Source organism: Lepisosteus platostomus, chromosome 12 (assembly GCF_059453375.1).
Source record: "Lepisosteus platostomus isolate fLepPlt1 chromosome 12, fLepPlt1.hap1, whole genome shotgun sequence".
In the NCBI taxonomy this organism is placed as follows: Eukaryota; Metazoa; Chordata; class Actinopteri; order Semionotiformes; family Lepisosteidae; genus Lepisosteus; species Lepisosteus platostomus.
In genome coordinates this window covers 11,627,451-11,649,165 of record NC_142622.1, presented here as the reverse complement: position 1 = coordinate 11,649,165, position 21,715 = coordinate 11,627,451, and the positions used below count along the sequence as shown (strand labels likewise).

The 21,715-nt window shown below is 36.5% G+C and overlaps 1 protein-coding gene across 3 annotated transcripts in view; it reads right to left on the bottom strand.

Annotated features, from left to right (window-relative positions):
- Nucleotides 1-1,684: 1,684 nt before the first annotated feature.
- The window catches only part of taf2 (TAF2 RNA polymerase II, TATA box binding protein (TBP)-associated factor), a 30,038-nt gene continuing 10,007 nt past the window's right edge, over nucleotides 1,685-21,715 (bottom strand). Inside the window, exons 9-27 of one of the 3 annotated variants that reach the window (XM_088600977.1) lie at nucleotides 21,156-21,255; nucleotides 20,970-21,055; nucleotides 19,179-19,314; nucleotides 18,811-18,965; nucleotides 17,610-17,724; nucleotides 17,402-17,511; nucleotides 15,827-15,892; nucleotides 15,568-15,657; nucleotides 14,603-14,855; nucleotides 11,912-12,052; nucleotides 11,552-11,662; nucleotides 10,997-11,190; nucleotides 9,886-10,025; nucleotides 7,893-7,962; nucleotides 7,519-7,628; nucleotides 5,540-5,769; nucleotides 5,019-5,183; nucleotides 3,438-3,543; nucleotides 1,685-3,040 (exon numbers count right to left, since the gene is read on the bottom strand). In XM_088600977.1, coding sequence (XP_088457103.1) covers nucleotides 2,742-3,040; nucleotides 3,438-3,543; nucleotides 5,019-5,183; nucleotides 5,540-5,769; nucleotides 7,519-7,628; nucleotides 7,893-7,962; nucleotides 9,886-10,025; nucleotides 10,997-11,190; nucleotides 11,552-11,662; nucleotides 11,912-12,052; nucleotides 14,603-14,855; nucleotides 15,568-15,657; nucleotides 15,827-15,892; nucleotides 17,402-17,511; nucleotides 17,610-17,724; nucleotides 18,811-18,965; nucleotides 19,179-19,314; nucleotides 20,970-21,055; nucleotides 21,156-21,255 — 2,677 coding nt within the window. In that variant the 3' untranslated portion in view covers nucleotides 1,685-2,741. The remainder of the gene's footprint in view (nucleotides 3,041-3,437; nucleotides 3,544-5,018; nucleotides 5,184-5,539; nucleotides 5,770-7,518; nucleotides 7,629-7,892; nucleotides 7,963-9,885; nucleotides 10,026-10,996; nucleotides 11,191-11,551; nucleotides 11,663-11,911; nucleotides 12,053-14,602; nucleotides 14,856-15,567; nucleotides 15,658-15,826; nucleotides 15,893-17,401; nucleotides 17,512-17,609; nucleotides 17,725-18,810; nucleotides 18,966-19,178; nucleotides 19,315-20,969; nucleotides 21,056-21,155; nucleotides 21,256-21,715) is intronic. The other 2 variants (XM_088600978.1, XM_088600979.1) reach the window with 2 other exon arrangements.

Here is a 21,715-nt window from a genome sequence, read left to right as displayed (position 1 = left end):
ATATTCCTAGAAGCCAATTAACCTATCAGTATGCTTTCAGACTTTTGGAAGAAACCTGAGCCCCCCCACCCGAGGAAACCCACACATACACAGGGAGAACATACAAACTCCACACATATAGTACCCCAGGTCTGAAACTGAGCCCAGGACCTCAGCATAAGGAGACAGCAATGCTAACCACTATGCTACTGTGCCACCTGTGTGAGAACATGTTCCACAATATTTTATGCTATTTTAAATGCACTACAGTCATAAGCAGCATATACAGTAAGTTCCATAATAACCTTAGCAGGGGTACCTTATGAATTCCTTCTGTATCGATAATAAATATTTATGCTCAGAGGGAAGAGATAATGCTTCAATATAATTGCATTGCATGACAAATTTAAACTGAAAAGCGCATTGTTCTAGTTTTTGTTTTATCTACAGTACTTGCCATTTCATACAATTCAAGGAGATGCAGTTTTAATTTTAAATGACAAGACTGCTATTTTCTACTAACTGTAGAAGTGCTTAACTGTTTTCAATCCATACATGGAGCCTTTAACTCATGATAATGCACAACAACAAGCACTGATTTTGCATGTGAATTAAGTCTCTCCACCTATTTTAATTAAATGTGCAAGTCTGGGTTTTTTCAAACACTTTATCCCCTAATTTGTTTAACTTCAGTTTTTTTTTGAAAATATGAATGAAGACAAGAAATCAATTGCAATTGCATTTACATTATAATCATTTTTTTAATTATTGATTTAATCAAATTATTTACCTAATTACTGATGTAATCAAAATGGAAAACCCCATAATCACAAGGTAGTAAAACACATACTTAAGCCCATACATGCAATGCTTGTGCTTGTTGACAAAACAGAATTATACATTTTGTTTACATGTTTAATAGGTCATAGTTGTCAAGCAATTATTATATTATGAAATGCTCATTTTATTATTTATTATTTATTTGGTATCCGATAGCATCCATCCATCTTCTAACCACTTCATCCAATACAGGATTGTGGAAATGTCAGAGCCTATCCTGGCAGGCAAGAGGTGCAAGGCAGGATACAGGACGCCAGTCCATCTTGGGGCATACACAGACACACATGTCGCACCAGGGCCAGTTTTTCCCAGAAACCAATTCACCTACCATAATGTTTGTGGACTGTGGGAGGAAACCCAGAGCTGGGGGGGGGCATGCAAACTCCACACAGACAGCACCCCAGGTCTGGAATGAAACACGGGGTCCCAGAGACGTGAGGCAGCAATGCTGACCACTGCGCCACCGTACCACCCTATTCCATACCAGTTTCCAAAATAGTTTTGTGGTTGACAGTTTTAAAAGCATGTAGAAATATGCAGTTGCCTCTGGCTTGATCAAGCACTGTCATTAAGTCTGTAGAATCAATTCCTTCCACTCTGGACTGCACTGCTAAGGGCCGAGTGTCCCACTGATGTGTCTCAATATTAGATTGGTCAACTGGTACTTCTTGGTACAGAAATAATTTACATATTCTGAAATCCTGCAAAACTGATATCTGATAGTTTTCATTTTAAAAGATGTTTTTGATCATTTGAAAAAAACAAAGAACACACTATTAAATGCTTTATTTGTTAAGATACTGGATTTTTCGGGTTTTAGTTAAAAGTTACACACGTGGCAATGAAGAATACTTACATTATTAACTTTGTTTGCTTTGGTAGTTTTTTATTTCTGACAATTTTGGTCAAAGCAATGTAAAACTACTAAACTTACCATAAATGAATTTACACAATAAAAAGAGTGACATGGCTATGAAAAAAGACAAACAATATCATAAAAGGTTATAATGAAATTTGATTTAGTAAAAGGGGAAAAGGTACGCTCCCAATTTTACGTCATTGCAAAAATGCTGCAAAATATCATACAGAACTGTAGAAAAATGATAATGACTCCTTTATCAATGCTACATTGCATTTGCAGGTACAGCATGTTCTTGTATTTTTTCAGAGAATACTGCTAAGGTGACCACTACAGTTTCTTTAAATCAGTAACATCATGTTATATCCAGAATCAAACTGTTAACCACCATGGTACAGTAAAGCTGCCTAAACATAAGAAGCCTCTTATTTTAATTTAATTTTAAATGTAGGTCCATTAACACAATTACCAATTTTAAAAATGAAAAGATGTACTTCTTTTGGAGTAGCTGAAATATCAATGGAGGCCAGGGATTTGTCTTAACGATACACCACTGACAACACAAAATAATACATATATGAAAATAATTAAAAAAAATACTCTGCAGTTGTTATTCAATTTCCAAATGAAATTACTTTCCCAAGATTCAAAGCTCCCTGTAGAGGGAAAGTTTAAAAAAAGACTGAAAAGGGAAGCAGCTGTCTGAAAGTGAAAGTGGCTGGGTTTTGCCAATGGAATAGGTTCCCTAGTAAAATTAGTTGCCAAACGTTTCCATTTCTCAACTGTTATAAGATTTATATCAGCTTTAATGGTCCTCATGGTGAACACGATGTCCAGCAGGGTGCCCATAAACGGGCGAAGTTGTGTTGGAAATGATTTGCTTTGTGCAGTCAGAAATTAAATAAAGCAAAACTGAAGGAATCACCAGAGTTTCATTGCCCTAAATGAAGCACATCCATCTGAACATTCGGTCGAGGGCGATCAGAACACAGAAGCCCTTGGTGAAACCTACTTCCTGCAAGGGCAACAGAGGGAAGATCTACTGTGAGATTCCCCTGCGAACTCAGTCAGAGAGGGAAGGCGAGCATATTGACCGACCGCTAGCAGGGCTGTTCATAAAGGTATGGGTGTCCCTTTCCCTGTCTTTCTCTTTGTCCTTATCCTTGTCCTTGCTCTCATGCTTGTGCTTGTGCTTGTGTTTGTGTTTGTGCTTCTTCTTCTTCTTCTTGTGCTCATGGTGATGGTGGTGGTGGTGGTGGTGGTCGCTGTGCTTGGAGGAAGAATTGGTTTCTTTGCCAAACATGGAGAGGGGAGTCGCTGGCATGGACAGGATGGTTTGTTCCACACAAGGTGGTTCTTTCCCTGTGTCAGGCACATGAGAACAATGATTTCAACAGAGAGGTACTTTTGTCAAAAACAGGCTAGTGTGATTACTGGGTGTCCTGTAAAAATGGCAAATCAAACATGCAGACGAAGTACCCTAAATTAATACCAACTTCGACACTTTGAAATTTACTTAACATAAACATGTCCCAATATATATGTCACTTGAAAACTCTGGATTGGACACAAAGTTTTTTTTCCAGTATGACCAAATGCTTGGAATTACCCAAGAATAAAACATGTATTATGTTTATTATTAATATATCTCCCATGATCACAAACACAAATTGCAAAATCACTGTTCTGACTTTGATGTCCCAATACTTTTGGAGAATTATTTGCCCATAAATGTACACATTTCTTTGTTTTCTCTTACCTGGTGTAGATGGCCTTTCAAGCATATTTAAATGATGATAGATAAAAGCCTGGCTGTCATGGACTGTATCCATATCAATATCTTCCTCCTCCTGCGAATTTGAGAACTGTAAAAGAAGAAATCAGTCACCACTTATCATTTTTAAGGAAAATATCTTAAGAAGAAAAGCTATTTTAGCACACTAATTTTTGCAAGGATGATAAAATCATGAAATCACTCCAACTCTCTTAAATGTCAAACAAGAGGGAAACATGAAGAACCACAACAAACAGCAGCAAAAATGTTTACAACCAGTCCTGCTTTCCAAAAATCCATAGGTTAGCTATTATCAGCTGCCCAGTGTTACAAATATTACCAGTAACAGAAAATTTAAACAAATTTAAACCTGATTTAAAGGCAAGGGACATGTTTGTAGCCTGCAATTTAAAATTTTATAAAATGGAGAGAAAATAAACTGCGAACTAAATAACTGAGATTTAAAAAATTATTTTCAAATTTCAATTTTTTTTTAATTACAGAGGAATGTTTACTATATATTCACTAATAATGCCTAGAAGCTGCACAAAAACAATGACATCTGACATTCTGCCACTGATATACTGAGAGGCATGAAAGTGGCAAGAAACACTTGTATTCCCAGCTTTCATTATGCTTTTAATCCGTGTGAGACAAGATTTTTATTAAGTCTATGAAACCTTAACAGATGTTGGACTATGCTCATACACCACGAATATCACAGAAATCCAGTTGTGTGCAAAACTATTAATGCTGTCATCAAGTTTTATATTCCAGATTCTGTGATTTTGAGTAAAACTGGAACAACAGCATTCCTGGTTTGAGTATCTTCATTTGTCACTTCAGTTTTAAAGAGAGGAGTGGCGAATTTGGCCAAACAAAGTCTTAATTTTTATTTACACTCATCTTTTTTTTTTATCAGGGTTAAATTGGGAAAAGCTGATTAACTGTGGATTACGTAACTGATTTATCTTAATTCTGTCTTGTAACTGGGTTTGAGCACTGGAGAATACCTGTAAAAAAGATTCAAGGACATTTTGCAAGTTCTCTATTAGATCTTGCAGGTATGCAACTATGATCTTATCATACCGCTTTTCAGGTAAGTTTTATGCTATTTATGCTTAGGGCTTAACAGGTTTAGTAACTGTTAGTAATTGGCATATATATCAAATTTAAACATTTTTAACATTTTCCTGTATTTGAATTAGAAAATCAAATCAACTAAATCTTTCTATATAAAGTACTTTATGGAAACTAAGATCGCTGTCTCTAATTATTTCTTATATTCTGTATGTCTGCCATCTGTGAAATGAAGCAAAGACACACATGGAGAAAATTTGGATTTAGATGATCAGCACTAGAAAATGGCTCTGTCAAAATAATGATACATGCCATGTCTTTAAGTAATACTTCACAAAATTAGAACATGACTGAGAATGAAGTCCATTTGTTCTGTAGGTCTCTGATTTATAGATAAAAAGTACAACAAGTCTGCTGAGACCCAGTGCTGGGTATTAACCCAGCAGAATGACATCATGTGTCTGCATTTCTGAAGATTCTCCTTACTCTGATTTTTAATTTGACTTTACTGCTGTCGTCATCCTTCTCCAGTACCTGACCAGGCTCCAGCGGGGATCCTAGAGGTGTCTCTGCTTTTCTCTTCAACCCCTGTCCGACTGGAGGAGTCGGTGCACTGAGTGGCAGTTCAATAGCTGGGTGCTCATCCTCTTGCTGTGAAAAACAAAGGAAAACCCACTAGGTGTTACTGTCCTCCTCTTTGTCATTAGTTCAACAATAGAAAACCAAGCAACGGGGGAAGTTGTAGGCATTCTGAGAGTTAAATTCCTAACGAATGAGGACAATGTTAATAAATAATTAATAAAAAAGCAAAACTGCAGTCAAAAATTGACTAATGTATGTCAATATTATAAGACTCTGGACTTAATATCCCAGATACTGATTCCAAATGTTTGCATGAAAATGTCTTCAAAAAGTGCACATGTGGATACAGAGCATGCTACTGTTCATAATTGTAAAGTATACTGCTTATGGACAATGGAGATTTATAATTAATACCATGTCCTTACACTGCTAGGGAAGCCCATGATGGGTCCATGAATATTTGTATTGTTCCCTGGCTCCAGGTTGCCAGCTGCTATCTCAGGTTTGATGGTGGGATTAAGAACAGCTTTCTTTTCCTTCAGATTGAGAACCAACCCCAGCTCAGGCAGAGGCAAGCATGAAGGTCTGCTGAGGCCAAAGAGAGTGTAATATAGGTTCACTGCATCACAGCGTAGCCTCCAGTCATGACAGGTACCTGGAAATACAGAGAACACTAAATACAATCTGTGTAAAATCCCCCAAACCATGGTGTCTCCGTATCATTGGGATTTTAAATAATCTCAATGATAATACATTTTCAGTAATCCATTTTTATACTACACAGAAACACAGAAACATTGTTACCGTTCATTCTATTTCAACCACATGGCTTTTTAAAGTTTGCTTCTTGAATAACACGTATTTTCCATTACTTCAGACTTTAATTCTTCATGAAATAAGTGTGCATTTGGTACTTTTTTTATCACATGAGGAAATCAGAAATTGTTTCTCCAACTGAATTAAGCAAGAATTTTCATGACGCCAGATTGTAGACACCCAGTGTGAAATTTAACCAAAACACTGGGATTGCCATGGGATCTTTAGTGACTAAGGAGCCAGGATGTTGGTTTCACACCTCATCCATCTGAAGGACAGGACTTACAAAACCGTGTTCCCAGTCACCACACTGGGGTATTGATTTGAAGATTCTGTCTTAGAAAGAAGAGTGCCATCCAACTCTTAGACAGGCAACCTGACCCAGCTTTGCTAAGCTTTTGTGATCTGGCTATATAGGGCTTCAAGGTGGTAATGCTGCTGCTGAAAATATAAAGTCTCTCTGCCTCTGAAAATGGGGAAAGATAATCTTTAAATGTTTTATCATGTTAAATGACAGTTTCAGCCTAATTTTATGGTCGTAAGTATATGCATAAAAATATAAAGCAGTCTAATTTCCTGGATGTCAGGTTTAATGGTGGAAAAATGAGAGCATTATCAATAGCCTTTGAACACATACCACAAAGACCTGATTTCATTTAGTCTGGCAAAAGAAGCCAGTCTCGGTTGCCAGGAGTTCCTGCAGACATCAGAGTATAGTGGTAAACTCTAACACATTAACATTTACGATGTAATAAGAAAGAAACAAGTCTTCACTAAAAGAAGACATTGAAAAACCATGAAGCAGTTGGTTACATAAATCTTTCAAAACGTGCCAAATGTTGTGAAAGAGCTAATTTTCTCATGTTTGAAAGAAATGCGTCCAGTAATCAAAACCAGGTCATAAAGTGCTGTTTTTTCTCATGAAGGGTGATATTTAATTTGGTACGTCTAGGGTGATCCTAAGGCCTCTTTGCTCATACTGGATATGAAACAGTCTACACACAACAAAATGTGAAATTAAGAGTGGACTGTTTACAGTGGCAGAATTGGTCAATTAGAAAAAGACAACAAAGGGGCCATAGATATTCTTATAACTTGTATACATTAAATATATAAAAACATATTGATACATCAAATTGAATTCTACAAACCATAAAAACAATGTGGACCACAAAAAAACAGTGTACTTGACCAATGAACTGCAATTCTTTAAGCATTAATATAACTATATTTTACAAATACACTTTAGAGAAATCTTTCCCTGGTTTTTGGCCAATCACCATATATACATCAACTGTCCCTACTGCATAACAGCTTATGTGCTGTTATCTAGGGTATTCTTGAAGGAAATACATTTGTTTGTGAATAACATGAAGGAATTTTAACATGCTATAAGGGTTTTTGTACACTCTGTTTTTACAACTAGTTATTTAACTGACACTATTCAAAGTTATTAATAATTGTATCCATGAATACAGCTAGGCACATAAACTAGGACCTCCTATATCCGAACTCAGCTGGCAACACACCTTCACAGGTAAGCACAGCTACTTAAGCACTTCTTTTGATTAGGCTGAAAGTGACTTACCAGAATTCATAAGCTTCCAAAGCTGATCAACGAGAGCTTCATTGCAAAGGGGAGACTCTGTGTTTTTCGTAAAGGGTGGATTTTTTGCCAGCATACTTAAGATCTTATGCCTGAAACAAAAGTTGATTTTTAAGAACAACTGATAATGTGATCAATATACTCAGGTTTCCTATTGACAGAGACATCAATAATAGACAGGGTACATGTTCATAATTAAATGATAAAAAAATCAGATCTATAAAAGATTCACAAGAAAAATTACTTTCCATCAACTGTATTTTTGACAGTGAAAGCCCAAAATGTAACACCTACATACAACAAAAGAAACCACATGTAATGGTGGAGAAAATGCAATGTCCAACTGCAAATCTGACCTGATGTAGTGCACAGGATCATTCTGAACCATGTTGAGCAGCCACTGAAGTTCCTCGGAACTCCTGTCAACTATCAATAAACAGCATATAAAGAAACATTAAGTGTTTTTGCTCCAGCATAAAGGATTCTTTGAGAAGATTCTAATTTGCACAACGACCATGAATTTGATTAATGAGGTTTATATTAGCAGTCCAGCAGAAATGCTAAAACGTGCCACTGTTCGTTGGATGATTTGACATTTCTGGGAAAGGGAAGAGCTGCTCATCTTTAAAGAAATGATGCCATTTAGCTGGAAAAAGCAAAAAAGTACATTCTGAGCACAGCTGTACAGCAATTGTACACATTCAGAATTTAAAAAAAGTTAGAAGAAACACTGTTAAGTGTTAAAAAAAACTTTTAGAACAACACACAACGAACTTAAGTACTGGGGGAGTTATGACTTTTAAAACAGGTGAGTTGTTAGTGTTATCAGTAGATGTTACTGGATTTTTTTTCTTGCTAACTGTATGTTCATGCTTTGTTCATGGTCATTGGATTTAGAAACCTCACTGCAATACATTTCACTGCATCACTGAGATAGACAAAAACTCCTTAAACAAAAGCTCCTTTTGTACAAATTTACTGCACATCTGTTAGTTGAAACGTTTCTAATTACATTGTAAAGCAGGACAGAACAGCCAAGTTTCAATAATGAAAGAAAGAGAAATTAAATCTTTATTAGAAAGTATACTGCAGAGATACAAGCAGGCTGCTCTTCAAGTTGAAAAACAAGGCTTAATTTTCCATTTTGTTTTTTTTTATTTTGCCAAATAGTCTAACAAAAGGTTCTCCCAGAAAGGTTCTGTAGAACCTAAAGCCTAAGGTTGAGGAAACTCTCAGAAGATATACCACATACCACATACAACACTGCGCTAGATGGTATCAAGGATTTTTATTCTACTTTGTGCATTACAAATAATAATCTCTGAGAAACTATTTCCAGACAGTAATGCTCCACAATTCTTAGTACATTAATTCCCTCAAGAAAAAAATGTGCTTCCAGCACAATAAGAATTAATGTTCCAGCTTCTCAAGAGATCAGAATATAGAGTTCAGAAATATTCTTATTTCACATTACACATTTCACAGCTAATAGTGAAATTAGAAAAAAAATGCAACTACATAGAGACAAATTAATAGTGATATGTTACTTTAATATGATATGTAATTTTATTTACAAATTTAACATTCAATAAACTGTTGTGCGTCGGTGATGATTCATGATCGTACAACATTCTATTGTAATATAAGTTGCAATTTAGAAAATGGTGTTAAAAATAAAGGTGTTTGAGAAAGAATCTATTTTAGGACTAAGTAAACTAAATTTTGTTTCAAATGGTTAAGTGGTTTCGAGTAGGCTTCTGAATGCGTTTTGAAAAATCAAAAATTGGAACCTAACCAAGTGACAGACCTATCCCAAAATAATTGTAATGCACCATGTATTGAAATCAGTTTCAATAGAATATCTGAAAATTAACATAGTTCAATGAAAAGTCCAATATGGCCCCCAATCATATTGGCATGGTTTTCACCCTACTATATTCCTATAGGCATTAACTAATCTTTTTACAGGTTTTCATCCAGGGGGTTGGATTTTATAAGCATCTGAAAGTTTCAGGAAGAAAAACAAAAATTATTATAATTTCAAGAGGCGTCCAGCAATCTCGTTACTTGGCTCCATGATTCTTTCCGTTTAGGCACACTATTTGAGATATTTTGTAGATTTATTCTCTTAAAGAAGTATTTTGACATATATCCATGAATATCCATTTGCTAGCCACTTTATCCAAAATAGGGTTGCTGGAGAGCCAAAGTGTATCCCGGCAAGCAATGGAGATGAGATGGGGTGCACACTGGAAGGGACACCAGTCTATCATGGTTTTGACACATGAAATTCCATAATCATTTTTTTGTTCTACAGTATTTAGGAACAGCAAAGAGATAGGACAATACCTTGTGTGTAGTCAACAACAGCCTCCAAAGCTGCAAGACGTACATCCACAAAGTGCCCATACTCAGCATATGACTTAAAAAGAGACGGATCGCTGGGAATGTGTCCATTCTTCTGCAACATTCTGATGGCTCTCAGGCAACTGGACACAAGCAAATGCATAACAAATGAATAAGTACGAAACAATACCGTTCTTCAATGCATTAGCAATGTTTTTCTATGTGGAGAGATGCATTCAAGTTATTGTTTTGTTATATTTACAATAATGTCAAGAAAATAAAAAGTAGTTTAATAATTAGGATTGGCATCTTTTAATCCCTTTAAATAAGACAAAAACAAAAGTTTACTGGGACAGGGACAGCCTTTTAAACACTTAATGATGTGTGTTAGCAGAGGTGAACTAGACTCATGTGCCTTGGCAAATAGTAGTGTAGGCATATGTTTTTTTTTAGTTACTGTGTCACCTGTTTTGTCATAAACAGAAGGTTTCAGAACTTTCAGGACAAATTTGGGGTTATTTCTGCAATGGTTGTGAAACTGTGTGGTGTAGAACTGGAACAGCAAATACTGAGCATGCACTTTTGTGACTAACATTTGCACTTCTTTTCCTTTAATTTCCAGTCTCAACTAGTTCAGCAACCAACATTTCTAATGGAGTAAGAAAAACTCTTAAATGGACCAGCTATGGTAGTTAGAACTGCACAGCAAGCTGGCGATACACTGGAATCCGCTTACGAAAAAGGCACAGCTGCTTTTGCAATATAAAAACACAGCACAATTTTGTTAATAAGAGAAATCCTTACAGAATTGTTTTTGCCAAAGGACAAACTACGTCCTGCACAACAATTTGTAGTGGTATTTTCTGTGTTCCTCAAGAAACGTTGCTTCAAAGCAAAGATTATATCTGTGTTTCCCAAAAACCTGCATCTGTACACAAATGAAGACACCTATGGCGACATTCATTGACGAAATTTCTAGTGACTGGCGCTGTGTGCCTAGACGTGTCTCTTCTGATTTCATCCCACCAAATCCCCAAAGCACGTGGAGATGTGCCCCAACCAATGCACACTCATACTTTGTTTGACTTAAAAAAGATCAGCAGAATGTTGTTACCTAACAGTGATGGTGTTCCTGTAACTAGGGAGCAGCTTCTCCATGTTAAGGAAACGTGTAATCTCCTCTAGAATAAGGCGGACATCAGCATTCAGGTTGTCCACAGTACGCACTTCATTATTGATACTGATGGCTGGAGTCAGGGAGTTGGCAAGGGCATCGATAAGCTCAGCACGGTAGTAATTATCAGAAAACTGAGGAGAGCAAAAAGGAAATTAAAGCAATTAGAACTTTATGCTCATTTGTCAATGTGTCATTTCATAAGCCAAGACCGTGCTGTGTAATTCTACATTCCAAAGACTGTTTAATTTTACTATTGTTTGTAGTGTTTTCTTACTAGATGCCTTCCCTGATTTCTATAATTTGCCCATAAGACCTGCTATAACTAGTGTGGAAATACTACCCATCCAGCAGACAAATTCCTGTTTTCAAACTTGAACCTAATTTATTTTTAAAAATGCATTCAAAACTCTAGGCAAGAACAACAACCACTGTGGTCATCTGAGCACAAAGCACGGAAGCAAAGACCGTAATGTTGAAAACGACTTTCCTCACCTTATTCTTCCGGTTGTCATTGTACTTAATGAGGTCTAAAATAAAGTTCAAAACCTCCTTTGGACATAGGCTGTGGACATCTCTGAGCAAAGCCATGGCAACAGGCATAGTCTAAAATCAGGTAGAAATATGAAGTTTTAGAAAGCATACAGACACAATGCAAGTGTAAATAATGTATTAAGCAATAATGTTCAGGAAAAGCTTGACTTGTTTGAATTTGATGTTTTTGCAATTCACAAAAATACATAGTGATAAACAGATCAAGCACACCAAGGCAGGCTTTACAAACAAATGAACTGATTAAAGGCTTGAAACATTGAGACCAAAGGACAATATTGCACACAAATAATAAAAAAATACCTTCTGTAGGAAGTAGCTCTGGAAGTTCATGAAGTTGTTAGTCTTCACAATGTTTGAACAACTCTTACAGCAAAACATCCTGGTGAAGAGAGACTTCATTGCAGGAGGTCCTGTCCAGGTGCTCACCATTGCATTGGCAATCTATAATGCGTAATGAAAAACCTGAGCATATTACTCACCATTTTGCAATACATAACACATTGGGTGTTAAATTATTCCTCTGAAACAGGACCAACTGCTATATTTACACAAGCCCAGACTTTTAAGACATCGTTTCTAACAGGTAAGAGTGGCTTGTAGGTCAACAATTGTTCTGCCCATCCTCACTAAAACAATTCATGACTTTTCAGTTTGTTCTTGTACCCTTGTTCAATTTTAGACTGCTCCCCTAAAGACCAAAACCACACAGACATGCAGATCTAAGCCTTTTCCATTGACTTAACAACATGCTTTACACAGCATATCTTCATCCATCCATTTTCAGTTCGCTACTCCTGCAGAGAGCTACATCTAAGCATTTTTATTTGGGCAAATGTCCAATTAACAGATTAAAAGTTTGGCAACAGCGCTTGAGTAATACAGTTCCATTCAGCCCACACAATCAGAAGTATACAGGGTATGAACTAAAGTTGTCTCTAATAAAACACTTACAGCATGCAATATCATCAGAATAGAAGAAGACTCAGCTGAGTGGATCAAGCCTGTGACTCTTGTGTATGTTTTTTCCATTATCACTGATAAATTTCAGAATGATACAGTATGTGAGAAACATATTTTATCCTTTAACTGACATAACAAAAAAGTGAAAAGAAACCACAGTCTAAATAAATAATCTGTGTGCTCTCCTATTCAAAGCTGCTTTGGGTGTCTTCCACTTACAAAAAAAAACCCACATGAAATGTATTACCTTTATCTCTAGTTGAACAGATAACTGAAAATGCTCTCCTGATAAAACGTCAAGTTGCGCACACTTCCCATTACTGTCCCATTGTTTCCCGATGAGACAGAGCTCTTGAGAGATAATGGGCAGTGATGGAACAGCAAATGAAAGAACTTTACACTGACACTATCAAATGTTAAGATAAAAGTTTGTTTCATCTACAGCTGGTTTGTATTTAGGGTAGAAGAAAAGCACACTACACTTTCAACTTCACCATTTTCAAACTTTGCTTATCCGTTCAAAATTCATAGTAAACATACTTGGAAAACATTTATTCCTTACATTGATAATGCTGTTTTTGTATGATGAGTCCAACTCTAAACTGAGACTACCTTTAAAAGCCTCGCACTAGTAATTCTTTAAATGTAAACAATACAGTTTAGATTTAGTTAACAAGAACATTTTCAAGCAATAGTTCAGCAAGGTTGCTAGCCAGCGTTAGTAAAGAACTGTAAAACCACCATAAAGCCAAAGCATTACATAGAGTATATTCCATCAACGTATTTTAAATCTTCTGGGGTTCTCCCTTAGCTTTTAAAGGATTGCCTCTCAGCTACAGTTAGATCGGCCAAGTTTTAAATTTAGAAAAACTTGCTTCTCTAAGGCAACAGATATTTGAAAGCCTTGTCTTTGAAGCCTTTGGTGCTAGTCAACCTTTCAGTTTCAATTATAAAGAAAATAACATATTCAGATACTGAGTGCCACATACAGAGTGCAGGCTGGTAATAAAAGGAATTCCAAAGAACACAGTTTTTTTGTGTTAGGACTGACTGTCCAGAACAATAAGGCTAGAAACAAGATAATCAGGGCCCCGACTACTTTTGTAGTCTTACTGCTGTTAATTCGGTAAAACAAGCAGCTGGCATGTATCCATTTGCTCATTAGGAGCCTGAATATGCCTCTCACTTATACTATATATATGGAGGATGTTGTCCTTGAGAGTAGAAAAACAAAAGTTCAGTAGTGCAAACTGCTTTAAACTGTCTGAACCCTTCCACCTGTTCTACTGTTTTGCAGTGAGCAAACTGCTTTCAATAGACAAGGAATTATGGATATACACTTAGAAAACAACTTAAATGAACACAGCCTTTCAATTAGGAATATGCTGGGGTTGAGGAAACTGGCAGACATTTTATAAACCCTTTTGAAGCAAAATTCATCTTTCCTACTGTTTGAAAAAAAGCTTGACATACTGTATATTATTGCTGTAAAAATAAAAAAAATCCTAAATTTAGACAAATCATTTACAAAAAAATATCATGGGAGACATTTTTAACAAAGTAATGCTGCACACCAACACAGATGCTGGTGATGGTGGCTGAATGAATCAAGCCCTGTGAAAATACATTAAACTACATTACTGTTCTGCTAGTGCTCACATTGTACAAAATCCTGGCCAAATTTCCCATTAGCCCTTACCAATCATGGCCTCCTAATAACCCCTATCTATGAATTGGCTTCATTACTCTGCTCTCCTCCCCACTGAAGGCTGATGTGTGGTGAGCGTTCTGGTGTACTATGGCTGCCGTCGCATCATCCAGGTGGATGCTGCACATTGGTGGTGGTGGAGGGGAGTCCCCATTACCTGTAAAGCACTTTGAGTGGAGTGTCCAGAAAAGCGCTATATAAGTGTAAGCAATTATTATTATTAATTAAAACCACGGTCTTTCATTCTTTTTCGTCTTCACATCAAAATTAGTCACCACAGGCAATGCAAGGATGGGTAGAAGTATCATAATGAAAGATCTTACCTTGGCAAGGCAGAAGCAAGCCTGCATCCTGACCTTGTAGAAACACTGCTCTTGTTCCAGAATGTCTGTGAGGGCTAGTCGGGATGCTGGGGTAGGGAATTTCTCCAGGGCTGAAATGGCTTCTTCCTGAGCCACAACATCTCTTTCATAACGCAACTGGTATTGCCACATGAAGTCAGCCTGTTCAAACTCTACCTTTCTTAAAATGGACATGTCCGGGTCTATCCTTATCCACAACAGAGGGGAGTCTGCACTGCGATTTGAAAGAAAAGTGCATTTCAGTTCTTCCACGCTCTTATATATGATTTGGTTTTTAAGCTATTTTTCCGAAATGCTGACAATCAGTAAAACTAAGGTTTGATGTTTCTCATCCAGGCCAAATCCAAAAATAATAAGAATTACAAATTATAAATTTATGTTTGATGAAACCTTCTTGGACAAAGGCTTCTGTTGTCTCCTCAGAGGAGACAGAGGCTTCAGAGCCTTCTTTGATCACGTACTAGTCCTGCTTTTTTCAGACTGGAAAGTGGGTTGACGTTTTGCTTCAATATTAACAATACTAACCAATGTCTATTAACTACTTTTTTACATCTATCAGCAGGCTCAGATCACCTTTGACAGAGGATTCTTTAAAAAAATGATCAAATGCAATAAGTAAAGTCAACCGAGCTCTTCCAAGCAGTATCTTCCATGACTTATCTTAAATCTCATCTTTCAGAAGGTTGCAGCCTGGAATCTTATTATAAATCAATCTTATTCCTGCAAAGATACTTCAGATGTGGAACACATACAGAAGATACATGCTACAATGCATTATTGTAGTCATCCCTTTCATATCTACTGAACCTTACCTTCAAATAAAACTCCTACATCTCAATTTTAAGACCAGAACCCTGCATATCAAACGACAACAGAAACCAGAATCCTGCTAAGGAGAGACCAGGTGACTCTTAATCCATTCTCACCAGGCAGATGCTCCTCTCCCTATGTCAGAGTTGAGGCACAATTGCCAGAGAGCCGTCCTGACCCTGCCCTTGCCTGTGCTGCTCTGTTTTCTGTAGAAAATAATAAGCCTGAAAAATTAAGCTTGCCTTTTTCTTCCTTAACCTGCTTCAATTCATTTATACAGGTTAGTTTAAGAGAGTCCATCAAGACAAAAATATTTGTTAGCCAGTTTTTGGGGCCCTCCCAGAGGACCCTGTGCTATGACTACAGACAACTTACTCCATTGCAGACAAGTCCATGTCCACTTCTTCTCCATTCATCAGTGGGATCTTCTTTTTCTTGTTTCTGAAATGATAAAAACCTTTAATACTTTTAGACACAAAAAACACTCTGATTGTACTCCCAAGTGTGTCACTGACAAAGCCTATAGAAACTGAAACAAGACATGCATGTTGGTACTGATAATAAACAAGTGAACATTGAAATCTTTGGAACAGCAGACCCTAAGCTATTAAACAAATTAGAAAAAAGAAAAAATGAAATAAGTTACCAGGATTACCAACATAATGCCATACATTAAAGGGGACCAAAGTGAACCTGTAACTAAAGGTCAGTCAGCATAATACACACATAGCCTAAAATACTACAGTTGATCACTAAAGACAAGTTATATTATTTTTACATCAGTGTTATTTTGGAGGACTGTCAACATGTTATGGAGACGGAGATGTGGCTTAACAAATCTTCTTGATTAGATTGTATTAAGGGACAAATTTAGGGTGGCAGGACCGTGAAAGCCAAAAGTCTAATTTAGCAAGAACTGCAGCATTTAAATTCTAGATTTACAATTCTATGGGAAGTAGATAATATCTTGGTTTAAAGTGTCATCCAAAAGAGGAGACTTCCTTCAGTACTGTATCCCTGGTATATATGTATATGTGGCCATTGGTTTGGAAATTCTGGACTAGAGACAAGAGTTCCATCTACTGGTCCACCAACACCTTGCAGCAGCAATTTATTGGGTCACGAATTAAGGAAAACAGTCTATAAAGTGCTAGGCTCGCTGTCATAGCATCATCATAAACTAAAAAAGTACAGTCTGTATTGTACTGCTTTTCTATATCGTTATACCACATGATGTCAATGATGATGTCAAATATGTTGTCATATTCCATGGCATAAGAACATCTTAAGGGTGAAATAGGCATGTTTAGCTTATATCACTTACTGTTTCATAGAAGTGTAAGTGAAGCATTCCAGGACAGAATATTCAATAATAGTAACAGAGGAATTATCGGAATTTTAGATTAAACACACATTTTCTTTACAAAATATAGTAAAACCTTAAAGGGTTCATGTAACCTTTCAATATTTTCAATATTTTTACTGATCATGATTCCCAAATGGTTTAATATGATACAATAAGTTTACAAAATGACTGGGGGACCTATTTTCAATTAAACGTGTCCTAACAATACCCTTATCCTTGGAGCAGATGTTAACAATTCACTTATGTAAACATGTGCCTGTCAGTTCAGAGGCATAACAGATTTGTTCTTCCTGAAAGCAAATCGTGTTAGAACATATACCACAGACCTTGTCATGGAAGTCTGTTCAGCGGCTTAAGAAGCACTAGAGAAAGTAATAATAATCCAGTAAATGATTTTTTAACATGAACATTCTAGATCTTTTGGGGGCAAACAAAAGTATTTATCATTATAGTATATCAGTATTATATTAACATTTTAAGTATTCATAAAACCAGGAAAACTGACATTACACAGGAAGCCTAGCCAGAAAGCCTTACCATAAATAATACTAGCAACCTAAAAGTGAAGGATTGACTGCTTTTACCTTCTGCTCTTGGAATGACATGGGATATCATGTTTCAGGCTGTTTTCTTCGATCTGTAACGTGTGGTTGAAGGATCCGTCCAGTTCCTGTACTGTCACTTTAATGGGGCCCTTGAAAGAGACATGTACTTGTAAGAGGAAAATCCATTCACATGTCACAAGAAAGTATTATTTCTAAAAAATCATTTTTTTAATTAAAAAAATCTTACCACGTATTTTTGAGTGCCTGATGATGTATAGTCCTGCTTTATTTCTAACTCAAGCACATTTCGTTTCCTATTGAATGCAAAGCTGCCAAAAAACTTCACAACTGCACTCTGATCTCTGAGTCAGTCAATTAAGGATAATGCGGGATTTTTTCCAAAGCCTGCAGAACCACTTCCAATGAACATTTTATTCTTGAATATCTAATGTACATTTTCATAAAATAGTTAACATATGGGATGCCAAACTCCAAACACGTTATTGGTGCTAAACATATAAGCAAAGCATAATGAAAACATCATGGCCTCTGGCCTGAAAGTCTCACATGCAGAAACTTGAAAATTCTTAGAAGCAATGTTCCCCTTTCTAACTTGCTGGAAGGGCTGTTTTGCTGCCACGGGACCAGGACAGCTTCCCATCATTGACGGAATTATGAATTCTGGATTGTACCGGCAAATTCTAGAGGAGAATGTCAGGGTATCCGTCTGTGAACTGGAGCTCAACAGAAGGTGGGTCTTGCAGCAAGACAACGACCCTTAACACAGTCTACCAAAAGTCAGTCTACCAAAGAATGGTTGAAGCAGAAGAAATTTTGCATTTTGGAATGGCCAAGTCAAAGTCCAAACCTTAATCCAATAGAAATGTTGTGCCAGGACCTGAAGCAGGGAGTTCATGCAAGAAAGCCCACCAACATCACTGAGTTGAAGTTTCAGGCACCACTGTAAGGCTATAGGCTTGCTATGCAGCGAATTGAATTTTGCATGCCTGCTACAAATTCCGATTTTAATCTATTAAGAACGCTTTTTTTCTATTTTAATTGCTTCTGCCAATATGGATGTAATTTCAATTAAAATACTGCCTTTAAATACATTCTAAAAAAACTTAAAACATTTGGGTTTTTATTGAAATGTGACTATTACATGAATAACATTTTGGAACCAACTTAAGACAAAGTCTTTAGAGTAATGTTCAATAACCAAATGAATGAGAAATTACTATCCTTTAAAAAACATTAAGTGCAGCTTTTTACTTAACTGGGCTCACAAGGGAGATTGAATCATACAAAAATGGTTTTGGAACAACAAAAGGAGTGTGGAACATAGATGACTGGACTAAGATCAAGAGAATGAAACTGAGGTTTGTTGGCTGAATTGTACTCTGTGCTTGTTGCGTGATGAACCCAGTCTCAAAATTTAAAAAGGATACACCCATTGCTTTATCAATGGCCCAATGTCCTTCCCAGAGACATTAGAAATAGATTTCAGAAATCCTGATGTTGACACCAGCATCTGACTCCACATGTGAGACTGGAACTTCTGAGATGATGCAGTGCTGGCCAAACTCAGAAGTTTGTTGAACACCTTCAAAATAAGATTTTAGATTTAGTTAATCTAAGTTTAAAAAAAATAAAAAAAATCAGGGAACATTTTGTACCAATACAAAAAGTACAGTCATTGGCCTGTTGTCGTCTTTAGAAAATGCCTTTTTCCTCTAATCATTCAAACACTTAATTTAGCAGATTTTTCAAATGTCAAAGTAGTATTTGTCAAGACAGAGGTCACTGGTATACTCACCTGTAACATGAACTCCATGCTGATTCTGTTTTCTATCAGCCTCATGACAAGGTGCGCTTTACACTGGAACATCTTATAGTACTCCCAGGACAAAGTGTGGGGGTGTTTTATTGAGAAATGCAGGTGTGGACTGGGACTGCAAAATTCAAAGTCATTATAGTATAGTTAAAAAATACAGATCTCAACTAAGCCACAAGTCAGGGGACTGCACAAACAATACCACTATGCCTTGATATCCTGATTCTGTGGTAAAAATTCAGCACCACCTATTTTTTTTTAAATGTTTCACCTAACAATCCAGGAGGCACATTACTTCAACATTAACAGGTTAATTTGAATTTGAGTTGGCTTTTATTTTTTAAGAGATCACAAGTATATAGAAAATAAAGCAGAAGCAAACCTTTTCAGACATTAGGAAACAAATCTGTGCAGGTCTAAATAAAATATGTGAAAATGAACATAGATCTTTATATTAAGACAGATGGATTTTAATGTCAAATAACCTGTCCAGGTTAGGTACTGCAAAGTTTTGATTTGGCAAAAACAGCAGATGTGGCCAGGTGTCTATCAAAGATCCATAACTATATAAGAAAATATTTTTACTACTCCACTCAAACCTCAAGACTCAAATCAAAATAAGCACCCTGAAAAGATATAAAGACTCTGAGGCACAATGAAAAAAGTCTATGTTTTACAATAGCCAGCTGGGTATATTGTAAATATTAAGCAAGTTGTTTTTTTATTCTTTAAATAGTATTGATCCATGTAACAGCAAAGGTGCTCAGCATTTGGTAATTCAGTTACAATTGTCAAAATGTGTTAAGAACACATATAAACAGTCATTCAAAAAGACATCTTGATTAGCAGCAGATAACACTACCATGTCCAGCTTATGAGATGACTATTGGTTGCTACTGGCATGACTGAAGATTTTTTATCTGTGAGAGATGTTACCCAGAGAATGAGGTAACATAACCAACACATTCCAGAGCAAACAGAAAACAAGGTCCAAGAGGGACAAGCTACCTCCTGGAAGGCAGACAATCACCACTCCAGCCTTTCATACACATCTGACCAATCTGTGTAATTGTTTCAAGACTGCAGTGGCTATAGCACAAGAAATTCGAGGAAGACATAACCCCAGTGTTCAGCAGAATGGCAGTAGAACAACGTCAAGATGTTCCGCCCAGGCTCTTTTCCTGGCCTGAGTCCGCCAGAACATCTGCAGGCCCAACTTGACAATGCCATCAACAGGACCCAATTGCAGATGCCTAACCATTGCCCCAGTTTACTGCAGATGTGCAAGAGGAGTGAAGAATATCCCTGTCCAGAGGCTGATCAAGACCGTGTGCCAATGCTGCCAAGGATGTGCTCGCTTTTAAGTTCATACCCGATACCAACATTTGAAATGCCTTTACTTCAACAGTCACGTTTCTTACTGAAAGATACTGATCAATACTTCATTTACATTTTCTCATTTACATGTTTGCTATCTGTATCTATTTGTTTTAATATTGTGTTCTCTTTGTGCATCAGAAATATTTTTTACATTTTCTTATAATTTGCTTGACAGATTTCTAAAACACTACTGAACTGAAAAGCACTTACAAATGCATTTACATGTAGATAAGTCGCTGATACTCCAGTCTATTAATTTTAAAATTCTTAAATTCTTTATTTTTTCACAACCGTACATGATAAATTCTCTTATAAGGAAGCTTATTAATTCAAGGTAAAGACTGTCTGGATAAAGGGCTTAATGATTTCTTGTGAAATGTGTAAGTGACTTACTTATCCTTCTCTTTGCCAGCACAAAATGCTGGATGCAGTAAAACCCCGCCAGTCTTCAACTCGTAGTCCACTATTTTGTCTAGCTCCTTCAAATCAAATTAAAAACAGATTACACGTCAAGACTGTCGAAAAGTCTAGTAACATAGTAACGTAGCCTATGGTAATAATGTCATAATGCGCACCAACCTCTTTGATCCAGTGTCGGTACTCATTCACACCAAAAGTCTTCTTCAGGTACAGACCATAAATGTATCCCGAGATCCCCTTGAGAACCCATTCATCAGACCTTTAGAACACATACAAAAAACAAATAGGCCTTCTTTTATATACAGAACTTTAACTTCAGCCACAATCAGGAAACATATCTACTTTTCACACTTCATAAATTAATTATCAATTGTGTTTTTGAAAAAGAAAACAACAACATCCCTTATATACTATGGTTAGCAATACATTGGCAGGTATATTATATATCATTAAGAAATTAAATCCCTGTTTTTTTTTAAAGATTCAGGAAACTTTCACTGGTCATTCTGAGATTGCAATGAGAATACCCTGCATGACTTTCCATCACTTACGCTGGGAAAAAGTATATTTAGAGTTAAAAGGTCTCCAGAACAGCTGTTATATAATCACGCATTCGTGGGGCTACAATTAAACTCCTATGGACAACTTTATGGGCAATCAACACAATTCAAGTCATATGAAAAACACAGAATGTCTTGTTTTGAGATAAAAACTGATTA